This window comes from Montipora foliosa, chromosome 11 (assembly GCF_036669935.1).
Source record: "Montipora foliosa isolate CH-2021 chromosome 11, ASM3666993v2, whole genome shotgun sequence".
Lineage (NCBI taxonomy): Eukaryota > Metazoa > Cnidaria > Anthozoa > Scleractinia > Acroporidae > Montipora > Montipora foliosa.
The window spans coordinates 38,401,046-38,413,545 of record NC_090879.1 but is presented as its reverse complement, the minus strand read 5'-3'; the positions used below and the strand labels follow the sequence as shown (position 1 = coordinate 38,413,545).

The 12,500-nt window shown below is 39.2% G+C and overlaps 1 protein-coding gene, 1 non-coding gene and 1 pseudogene across 3 annotated transcripts in view; 2 read left to right on the top strand and 1 right to left on the bottom strand.

The window, feature by feature from the left end:
- The window catches only part of LOC137975770 (corrinoid adenosyltransferase MMAB-like), a 30,964-nt gene that overhangs the window by 4,216 nt on the left and 14,248 nt on the right, over positions 1 to 12,500 (top strand). For both annotated transcript variants that reach the window (XM_068822949.1, XM_068822948.1), the window contains exons 4-5: positions 771 to 831; positions 3,196 to 3,268. In XM_068822949.1, the coding sequence (XP_068679050.1) occupies positions 771 to 831; positions 3,196 to 3,268 (134 nt within the window). The remainder of the gene's footprint in view (positions 1 to 770; positions 832 to 3,195; positions 3,269 to 12,500) is intronic.
- Positions 4,463 to 4,535, bottom strand: Trnaa-ggc (transfer RNA alanine (anticodon GGC)). Its single transcript has one exon. It is a non-coding gene; the product is annotated as a tRNA-Ala (tRNA).
- LOC137975434 (uncharacterized) overlaps positions 9,401 to 12,500 on the top strand; it is a 6,218-nt pseudogene continuing 3,118 nt past the window's right edge.

The window sequence follows — 12,500 nt, the reverse complement described above, 5'->3', positions numbered from 1 at the left end:
AGAGAATCAAAAAACACTTTGTATTGCTATTTCATTCATACCATATCCGTTTAAATTTTTGTGAATTTTTTAAAATTCCTAAGCACAAATGTATTTTGTCCCACATATCAAATATTGAACAATTACTTGTGGTGTTAACTTATAGCTTATTAAATGATTATTGGAATTTAATAATTATAGGTGTGGTTTACTGTGTTCTAATCTTGTATAAAGTTCTGAAATTAACATACAGTGTATTATTCAGGTTCACTTTTTTGACTACCAGGGCTCCCCCCATTGACAAGTAAAATCATCTAGCGTTAGACAGAGTAAAATACCAAGTATGGTTGGTTCAGGCTGGCTTGGGAGTCAAAGGGTTAAGGAACAAGGAAAAAAGCCATAATAATTTGTTGAGCGAATGTGAGAATGATATAAACACATGAGAAATGAAATGATGGAAGAACCAACTGGGATCTCAGAAAAAATCCGAGCCCCAGATGGGATTCGAACCTACGACCCTCAGTGATCTAGTCGGATGCTACTAGATCACGGAGGGTCGTGGGTTCGAATCCCATCTGGGGCTCGGATTTTTTCCGAGATCCCAGTTGGTTCTACCATCATTTCATTTCTCAATAATTTGTTGGTCATCTATAATACCTTTAGTAGCATTGAGCAGGGTGGAAGTGTTTCTTTTTGAGGAATTTTTGATGTTTTGTTGCTCTTGCAACATAATAAATCACTTCATGGGCATTAATTTTAGTTGCTAACAGAGCACTTTAATTTGTCTGTAGAGTTGCTTGTGAATTTTGTGATGAAGCAGGTCATGGAGATATTGTTCCTAAGCTTGAAGAGGTAATCCATGTCTTTTTTCATGTTCAATGAGGAAGTCAACTTCAAGTTGTCTTTGGTTGGGTGGCATGACCAGAGGTATACAAAACATGCCCTAGGTCCATGAACCACCCCTGTAGACTTGGTCCCTCTGTAGACCACCTCTCATTTTGTGAAGTTAGACAAAATAGAGAAGTGATCCTAGTAATTATCTGGACAATTTAAGCAATTATATATATTATTTATATTATAGACACCTGGAAAATTCAGGTGGCTCCAATAGGATTCAAACCCATGCATGACCTCTGTGATGCTGGTGCAATGCTCCTACTGAGCTATGAAGCCACTCAGTAATGGGAGCAGGTCAATTTGTTGGGCTCATTTATTCCAGGGAAGGACTTGATGAATGAAATGAATAAGTGACTGTATATTTGAAGTGTGGGCTATAGAAGAATCCCTTTGGAGCCACCAAATAGGTGCTATACGTGTCCATAAGAGACAATTATTATTGCTTAAATCAGTAGTCCATAACAGGAGCTCATTAAGGGGAGCCTCTATCTCGCCTCTATTTAGGAGTTAGCATGGCCCAGCCAGGTTATGTTCAACTTGTCATTCCTACACACACACTCCAGAAGCTCCACCAAACCCAGCAAACACATTTGGCCTTTGAAGGACAGCAACATCGTGCACATTATTTCATGGAACATTTTAGCTGGAGCCAAACCTTACAACACTTAAAAAACAAATGGTGCAACCTTTGTCTATTAGCAAGATCATTCTATGCTCAACAAAAATGCTGACACAGGAACAAAACACTGTTGTGTAGCAACTGACAATACCTTAGCAATTATGTAAATTGGCACATATATACTGGAATGAATATTCTTACCATCTAAATCTCCTGATGAGTGAGTCTATTAGCTCACGAAAAAACGTTGCAGAGATGAACTTTTAATAGCTTTTTTCTTCTGGCTTCCATTTTGTTGCTCTGTACTCTCGTATCAAGCACTTTATATTGGATCAGTCAACCCGCAGATAGCCTGCGCTCGCAGACGTATTTCCGGTTGTCACTTCCCTCCGCCCGAAAAGTAACTTTTCGGGCGGAGAGAAGCGACAACCGGAAATACGTCTGCGAGAGCAGGCTAACCCGCAGACTTCATGTGTGTATGTATGTACCGGTATGTATCTCCACTAGTCCTTGAGTCAACTCTTTCCCCGAGTAATACAATTTATTTCCCTTGATGCTGAGAAATATTTGGTTAGGTTTTACAACAGTGGGCGTGCTGAATCTCTCAAGGGGTTGTTCTATACCAGGAAAAGGTTGACTCCTAGGCCAAGTATAGGAGATAAAGGCCCCCTTGATGAGTTCCTGCCTGTAATCAACAAAAGCCTTATATTCATGGCATCTTCACAGACCACGATTTATGTTTGGATTGTATTTCTTGCGAATGAGACTCCATGCATGAGCCCGATGACCAATTACAAGGAACTAACTTGATGTCATTCTGAACTGGAACTGTCTTAAATTTGTTTTTTGCAAAAAAGGTAGTCCAAAAAAAGATCAGTCTGTAAAATTGCCATGAGATAGCCAGTATGGGAGTTGTTTGCTCTTAGTTGTGGGCTCCTGCTTAAATTGTGTGTGAGGGTCACTTCTCTCTTTTGTCTAAAGATTTTCTGTTTGTAACTTTACAAAATGAGGATCGGTCGACAGGGGTGGTCCAGGAACCTGGGGTCAGTGGATCGCAGCCTGACTCGAGGGTTTTTCTCCAGGTACTCCGGGTTTCCTCTCTCATTAAAATCAACTCACAGCTAATTAATACCTCGCTGTGGTGCTGTGCTCCCACATCAAACATGGACTGTAAAGCGGCAGCCAGAGGCGCCTTTGTGTGCTTTCAGCCCAATATTGTGATTATCACTATTATTATTATTATTATTATTATTATTATTATTATTATTATTATTATTATTATATTTAAATAAGTAAAAAGATCTTGATAAGACCCATGTTGATTTCTAAGGAAGAACATCATGATTGTGACAAATTGATTGTGCAACGCAATAGGAAAATACCCAAATGTTCTAAACTGACTGTTTACTATAAATCACCATGACTCCCAATTTTTCCAACTCTTAATGTTGTGAAAGGTCCCATTACCGGTATTCCCTGAACTAATTTAAAAGTACTTTCTGGATGTGAGATACTTTGTTGGTTTGAAAATAACAGTAACTAATTGCTTACACTCTGACTCATTTGACTTCACTGTAATTGGCACAAAGGCTTGCAGAGTTACTTTCATGACTTGCTGACTGAATATTGGTAAAATTCTTGAATGTCCCATGTATGTGAGTGTTTTAAATAAATGTTTAACGTCATCCTTGTACATGTAGATCCAGTGTATTCTTCAAGATGTTGGGTCAAACATTGCAACTCCACGGAAGTCATCTCCTCAGAGGAATATCGGTGAGAGCTGTTTTCTTTTTTAAAAGCTTTAAAATAATATCACTACAAAAAAATGGTTCCCAATTCAAAAAATTATGACCTAATCTATATTTAAGTAAAGCAGTCAACAGAATCGACTGGTAGGAATCGTTTTTCAAAGGCACCGACAAAAAAGTGAAGGGGTTAAGGGTTCCGAAAAAAATCTGTTGGGTAGTAGGATTGAATCTTACATATCCATACCCAGGGGTAGCATCATAATAAATTGATAAATGGAACGTCACAACGGCATTTGCGACCAAAACGAACTGGAACAACAACCTGGAGATATACAAAACATGGACCCCAGGTCCATGGACTACCCCTGTGGACCACCCCTCATTTTGTACAGTTTCAAGCAGAAAAAGCTTTAGATGAGAAAGAGAAGTCATCCTGGCACTTATCTGGACAATTAAAGCAAGAATAATTATTATTATCATTCGATGTATTTTGTCCTTCCTTTTCATTGGCCGAGAGCCCACCACATGACCTGCAAATAACTGCCCACAAATAAGTGTTTTGCTGCAAATAATATTCTGCTCATGCGCAATTGAAATCACGCTCTTGTGAAAAAATGGCGGATCATCTCCCTGAGCTGTCAAACAGGAATGAGTCGACATCTTCAGTTGATTGAAAGAAGAGTGAGAATACTAAGAAAGGAACAAAAGTTGCACTCAATGTATTTCGAGAGTATCTCAAGGAAAGAAAGGTAGACGAAGAGTCACTTGTGTCATCGACGCGACGCGACGCTACTGAAGAGATTTTATGCTAAAGTCAGAAAAAGAATGGCGAGCTTTACACCAAAGCTTCACTTGTCAGGATACGCTATGAAAACTGTGAAATTCTTCAGCTTTGTTGATGCCTACTGTCATTGAACGTGTGACTGTAAGTACAAGTCTATTACAAGTCTACAAATATAATTACGCTGAGAAGGAAACCAATTGATTGGTGCCATTACTCGACTCTGCAAGGCAGCACGCGCTTACAGCTTCCCGGAAACAAAAACAAAAAACAAACTCGGTGATCGAATGATAAAACAATTATTGACCTCGGTTATCGCAAAATATCGGGATTTGTCAGTGTTTCGCAGATCTGCTCACCACTGACAAATCACAATATTTTGCTCAACCTCATCCAATAATTGTTAATTGTCTGTTTCAGAGACATAAATAATTCAGGCGGCTTCAACAGGATTCGAACCCATGACCTCTGCAATGCCAGTGCAATGCTCTACCAACTGAGCTATGTAGCCACTCAGTTGGGAGCAAGTCATGCTTTGCATATGTCGTCCTCTTGAGGCCTTGTCATGCCTTTTTGGCCTGGCCTGTCTTATGCCACGCTGATTGAGCATCAGACTACTGTGCAGGAGGTTGTGGGATCAAAATCCGGGCTGGACCAACGCTCAGGGTCGTTAAATAACTGAGGAGAAAATGCTGCCTTTACGATGACATCTGCAAATGGTTAGACTCTCTAGTCTTCTCGCAGAAGGACGGTAAACCGTAGGCTTCTGTAACTGCTGAAGAAATAATTCGTCATGTGTTTTTTTCTTTATTAACCGTGTAGGGCCCTATTGCACGAGATCTTTGTGCGTAGACGAGGATTGCGTGTACATATCACGTGAGCATGTACCATGTATGTACATGTGCAAAAGCAGTCTGGCAAAGTACCCCACGAAGTGTTGTTCATTGACCCTGAAATGCAACTAGGGGAGTGGTCGTATTATGTGGTATAGGTGTGTACAAGAGACAATTGCTAATATTGCTCAGTTGGTTAGTGCGCGGCTTTCGGAGAAAGGGATCCCCAGTTCGATCATCAGTGACTTCAAGGTCCGTGTAACTTTAGCTTTAAATATCTATGAAATGCAGCACTGACAGAGTGAGGGGGTAAAAGGCGCACCGTCGGCTTCCATTGATACCAGTTTCATAAATGAAGGAACTACCGACATTAAATAAATTGACTTTAATTCACTTTACCTAAAATCAGTAGCTGATACCTAGGAGCGACATTTTCACAGACCTCAATTTATTGATGTCATAGCCTCACCGAACGGAAGTCTCTTTGTTTCTTGCGGAAAAGGTAGTCTAAAATAGATTGGTCCACAAAACTGCCTTGACATAGGCTTAATATGGAAGTTGTTCGCTCCTAGTGATGGACTTGTGCTTTAATTGTCCAGATAAGTGCGACAATCACTTCTCTCCTTCGTCTAAAGATTTTTCTGCTTGTAACTTTACAAAATAAGGGGTGGTCCACAGAGGTAGTCCATGGACCGGGTCCACAGGGCTGGTCCATGGACCTGGGGTCCATGTTTTGTATATGTCCCAACAACCTCTGGCTGCGGCCACACTTAGAGAGTCAACCAGGTTAAACTTTAAATTACTTGGTTAAAAAATTCCCTGAACTTAACCCCGATTAAAAGAAAAATAGCAGCGTTAATTTTTAATAGTGGCCAGACTTGCAGGACTTGAAATGTTTAACGCAAGTGGTATGACGTAATAACATGAACAACACCTGACATGAGAGATTGTGTTATCATTTGCTCTACTTTTCTTCTTTATACGCTAATTACAACACGTTCTCTGCTCGGACGGTCCCTGTTTCATCTGATGCAGTCTACGCAGGTTTCTATTTCTGCTTTGTGAAACATGCTCCTAATTTTGCATAGAAGAGAGAACCTTATTCATCACCATCGACATCGTCCGCAAGTTTAGGTGCACCCTCGAAACCAGCACTGGTTTGAAGAAATTGGCAGATATTCGACGTTAAAACCGCCTTAAACAACCCGATGAAGTGGTTTAAAAATACCTGACCTGGTTAAGAAAATGTATTGTTTTTGCGTTATTAATTTCATAACCCGCTTAAAAGCTGATTAACACCAAAGAGGCGAAGCAGCATTTATAACTTTTTTAAACTGGTTAATATCAATTAAATAATTGGATATAACCCAGTTAAGTACCCTAGTGTGGCCGCAGCCTCTGACTAGCTTCTTCGTCAATGACAAACTTCAATGCCATTAGACAGGGGCACCCAAAGTCAATTTTCGGAAAATATCTGATCGGAAGACGATTTGAGATCTAGAATTTTTGGAATATTTGTTGTAAAATTCCTTGCTTGCCTGCCTCTCCTAGGATTTTCAAACATCTAAAAGATGGTATAATTGCCCATTTTGAACGGATTTTTACCCTACAAAGGTCACATGGAACTTTCGGGAGCCTTTTTTCTGGCTGAAATTTTCGAAAAGGTAAGTTTTGATCCCTATAATTTTCAGATCACTAGACTTGCAGCTCGGGAAATATGCCTATTTCTTCCATTTAAATACTAAAATATGTTTAAGTGGTTTTGAACTATATTCTCTTTGGGTGCCCCTGATTAGAACCTTGCTCGCAAATTAAGCATGGGACAAGCATGGCGTCAATGCAAACAGCAAAAAAAAAGACATAACTTTGGTTCTATTCTGCATAATTCGCTAATTAAAATGGTAAAATGCTCTCTGTTAAAAAGCAAGATTTTCATTTCACGTTCGTAAGGTGCGCCGAAGATATTTATTTGATTATTCTGGAAGGAAACGTATGCGCACCGGCGAGAGACTGGGCATTTGTTGGTAGCGTCACTCAAAGTCAACAGCAATAAAAAAAATTGTCGGCGACCGAAAACTGCAAGTTGTAAGTTTACTAGAAAACAGCAGGTAAAAAACTGAGTTTCAGAAATAACACAAACTTTTCATTGGTTCTATCAACACAAGCCTTATTATTATAAATGCAGATATATGCTTGTACCCTTGATGCGACACTGAAGCACTGAACAAAGATGATCAGTCACTGGGGCATTCTGTACACCTTGACCACCAGTTTATACTGCAATTGCACTGCCCATTGTAAGCAACAAAAATTATTAACTTTCAAAAACTGAGAAAACCATAGGCTAGCTCATAGTACATCCTAATGAGAGAAACACAAAAAAGTATATACGTGTATGCGCGTATGTCAATATGCGTACGCATATCATAATATAGGTCATTATACACGTATTATTTGCATTTTACTCGTATATTTTGGTTCGCTTATCTTTGAGCTGCACTTTATAATATATCTGGGGAAGCAACATAGACGTGATGCTGAACTGTGTGCATCCATGAGAAGCTTGCCTACCCCTCGAACAGCTAAAGCGAATCTCCCCAGAATTTGCTGCGCACATTGTGAAGTATATCTGGAATTGGAAGTTGGTTGAACTTTGCCCCTTTGGAATCGCTGGTCCTAATTACTGTACTTGAGGGATGCTATAGACACTACATGTATATTTAAACCATACAATACCCGCAGACAACTGTTGTCGTTTCTGAAAGACCCACAGAAACAAGAAGACACTTGTGGCCCTATTTATTGGGTTACGTGCCAAGGGGTGGACTGTGGCAGCTCGTATGTGGGAGAGACCAAGCGGACTTTGAAATCGAGGTTCACGGAGCATCTTAGACCAAGCAGCGCTTTGTCTGAAGTCTCACAACACATACACAAGGACTACCCTGGACATAAGGTTGAAGTAGAGGTGTTAGACCTTGAAGATCGTTGGATAGAGTGGGGCATCAAAGAGGCCATCTATATCTGGGTTCATAGGCCGGACTGGAACCGTGACACTGGAAGATACCTGCTCCCCCACATCTGGGACAATCTGTTGCGGTCACGTGTTGCTAAATCACGTGACTGTTAACAGTTTACCGGTTCACAATTCTTGTTTTTCATTTATATGTGAACAAGCGTCCGAGAAGGAGCCGAGAGCTCGTACGCTTCAACTTTCTATAAGTACTGTGTATAAGTTTTTAAAACTAGTTTAACAGTATGTTTTCACCAGTACAGTGTAACATTCATAAAAGTATTAATACTAATAGTTATAATGTGAGGGATGTGTCAGAGGTGGGGAAAACAATTTAGGATGGTACACCAACGTGGTGCCTCCATACTCTTCGCTACAAATTTGGGTAATAAATTTCGCCGAATAACTTAAATACAGAATAACACACAACCCTGAGACTTGGACCCATTGTTTATTTATTCCTTTTCTATAACATTTCCATTTCTAGACTCAATGTTTTAAATGGTAAGCAATTTATTTTTAAATATGTGTCACGAGCATTCCAAGAATAACTATGCTTTCACAATCTTAGTAACTATAATGCACACCTTTTTATAAAAGATATATACTTCTCCAGGGTTATCTTGGGATGCACTTTTAAACAAACAAATATTTCTTTAGAATTAATTTCAGATTATGATATGTTTTTAATGTTTGACAGAGGAATTCGTGGAGGAGTTAGTATGATTACAAAAAGATATGGAAAAGGAAAGAATAAATATTTTAGTCATTTTGGTGAAACAAAAAAATCAAAGTTTATTACATATCTCGACGCAAATAATCTTTATGGTTGGGCAATGCAAAAATCATTACCCACAAAAAACTTTTAATTGATGACAAAGGAACAATTTTAAAAATGAAAAAAAGCAGAAGACTATTCTTGTATTTAAGAAGTTGATTTAGAATATGCAGATGACTTACACAATAAACAAATACGTGATTATCCACTTGCACCAAAAAATATAGAAATTAATGGTGTAAAAATAAAAAGAGAAAAATATGTGTTAACTATTGAAAATCTTAAATTTTATGTTGATCTTGCAATAAAAGTAAAAATAAAATTATAGAGGCGTAAAATTTACTTGGATGAAACCACACATTGAAAACAATACAAAATTAAGAGCTACAGGTCTGTCAAGATTAACAATAACTAGCTGCAGGCCCATCCCCTACCTGTAAGTAATTTAGTAATTCAAGAAATACCGGTAAAGATGTTGTTGTTGTAGCTATGTCCATTTAATGATTTTGAAAACTACATTTTTTTAACTAATGAATAATTTTGTGTTTGGGAAAACAATTGAAAATATCAAAAAAAGAACAAACATAAAACTAATTTTGATACAGTAATTATCCACAAAATCATCTGACTGGTATAAAGGCAGGACTAAGAGGCAAAAAAGTATCTGGAATGTTTAAAGCTGAAGGTGGTGGTAGGCAAATAACTTTGTTTGTAGGATTGAGGGCAAAACGTTATACTTAAACTTGATGAAGGAAATGAAGAAAAACAATGTAAAGGTATAAAAAAAATCAGCTATTAAAAAAGATGTTACACTTGATGATTACACAAAACACTAAAAACTCATTCCATTATCAAATAATGATGATGTACGGTTTATAAAGTTCAAGCCCCTGTCAGTCAATTGCCATACAATATTGGATACCTTGGATACTGATGAGATTCAAAACCTAGTCATTGACCAGAATGAAATTTTGGTATCCTTTGACGTCACGTCTCTGTTCACTAATGTGCGGCTTCAAGCAACTGTTTTAATGTTAAACACAACCTTAACATTACAAAACCTGACCTGGTTTAACTTCTAGAGGTTGCAACTACGAATCAGCTATTCCAGTTTGATGGCAAGCTTTATGAACAGATCGACGGCGTGGCAATGGGCTCCCCTTTGGGTCCACTCATGGCAAATGCATTTCTCTGTTCTATCGAAGAGAAACTAGAACAAGACAACAAGCTCCCTGAATTTTACAGAAGGTATGTGGATGACACATTTGCTACGATGAAAAATGTGCCAGCAGCAGAAGATTTCTTATCAACGCTTAATAGCTGTCATCCATCTATAAATTTTACTAGGAACTTGCATCTGATAACAAATGACCTTTATCGGTTGGAAGTGCTCAAGAAAGGATGCAAACTGGAAACTAGTGTTTATTGGAAACCAACAAGCACCAGCCTACATCTTCACGACCAAAGCCATGTCGATAAAGGGTACAAGAAATCGCTGCTCAAGACCATGTTAAATCGTGCGTTCCACCTGTCGTCCACCTGGGAGTCTTTCAAATCTGAATGTGATCATCTCAAGGTGATGTTTACTAACCTCTAGTACCCTGACAGCCTCATCAAGTCCACTATGTGTCACTTTGTCACCTCAGTGCGGTCTGAAAACCCTGAAGTGCAAGCTCAGTCCACCAACGAAAATACTATTCACGGAGTTGCTTTGCCTTTTAAGGATCAAAGTCAGCTGACGCAGTGAAAAAGCAATTATCAGATCTAAGTAACAAAATTGATCATACTCTTCAACCTGTGTTCAAAATTTGTGAGGACCTCAAGATATGCGAGCCCATAATTAGCCAACAATGCATTGTGTACAATTATAAATGTGATAAATATGAGCACTATTACGAATGAAATTTACAGTTTTTACTCGGACCTTTATGACGAACAGTCGGGAATACGAAGTGACTATTCAACTTGTCCCTTTCTTGAAAATTTCTCTTTATCTCCTAAGTTAACTGACTCAATGCGTGAAATGTGGAACATATACAAAACATGGACCCGGTCCATGGACTACCCTGTGGACCACCCCTTAATTTGTAAAGTTACAAGCAGAAAAATCTTTAGACGAAGGAGAGAAGTGATTGTTGCACTTATCTGGAGAATTTAGCCCATGACTGGGAGAGAACAACTCCTATATTAAGCCTATGTCAAGGCAGTTTTGCAGACCAATCTACTTTTAGACTACCTTTTCACAAGAAACAAAGAAAGTTCCCGTTCGGTGACGCTGTGACATCAATAAATCACGGTCTCTAAAAGCTTCGCTCCTAGGTATGGGCTACTGATTGGATACCTAATATGAAGTTGACCACTCCCCTAGTGGCTTTTCAGGGTCATTAATGAACAACACTTTGTGGGAAACTTTGCCAGACTGCTTTTGCACATATACCTACATGCTTCATGGTAAATGCTCGCCTGATATGTACACGCAATCCTCACCTACGCACCAAGATCTCATGCAATCCTACGTGGTTAATTAAGAAAAAACAAATGACAAAATATTTCTTGGGCTATTACAGGAACCTACAGTTTATCATCCTTATCCGAGAAGACTAGAGAGTTTAACTATTTGCAAATGTTATTACAAAGGCAGCATTTTCTCCTCAGTTATTTAAACACCCTGAATGTTGGCCAGGCTGGGGTTTTGATCCCGCAACCTCCCGCACAGTAGTCCGATGTTCAACCACCTGAGCCAACCGGTCGGCTGACTCCAGACCTACCAGCGTGGCATAAGTCAGGCCAGGCCAAAAAGGCATGCTAATTAGGCCCCAAGAGGACGGCATATGCAAAACATGACTTTCTCCCAAATGAGTTGCTACAAGTTCAGTTGGTAGAGCATTGCACTGGCATCGCAGATGTTATGGATTCGAATCCCGTTGAAGCCTCCTGAATTTTTCATGGGTCTGTAAGAGACAATAACTAGTATTGTTTAAATTGTCCAGATAAGTACCAGGATGACTTAATTCTCTTTCTCGTCTAAAGATTTTTCTGCGTGAAACTGTACAAAATGAGGGGTGGTCCACAGGGGTAGTCCATGGACCGGGTCCATGAAGGAGTCCATGGACAGGGTCCACAGAGGTGGTCCATGGACCTGGGGTCCATGTTTTGTATACGTCCGTGAAATGTGTGAGGGCCAGTTAACTTATTCCAAATGCTTCAAGGTTTTGTCAACCTTCAACAACAATAAAACTCCTGGGAACGATGGGCTCACAAGAGAATTTTACAAGTTCTTTTGGCCAGAAACTGGATCGCTTCTAGTTGACTCCTTGAATTATGCCTACCGGTATTTGCATGGAGAATTATCAACTTCGCAAAAACAAGCCGTGATAACTTAAATTGAGAAAAAGGACAAAGATAGGAGATTGATCAAAAACTGGAGGCCGATTTCTCTAGTAAATGTTGACGTAAAAATTGGCTCCAAAGCCATTGCTAAAAGGCTAGATAAAGGTTTGCCCCATATCATTCATTATGATCAGAATGCCTTTGTCAAAGGACGAACCATTTTGGGCGCAGTTCATACGATAAGCGACGTCATGGAGTTTACAAAAATGCAAGACTGCCAAAGTATAATGACTGCAATAGACTTTGAGAAAGCCTTCGATTTGTTGAATTGGAATTTCCTTCTCAAATCGCTGGAATTCTTTGGCTTTGGTGAATCCGTTTTAGCATGGATCAAAACGTTTTACAAAAATATAACATGTTGTGTGATTACCAATGGTTTTTCCACTCGCTCTTTTAATCTTAAGAGGGGCGTTTGCCAAGGTGACCCGCTCTCACCATCACTCTTCATAAATAGTACTTGAATTA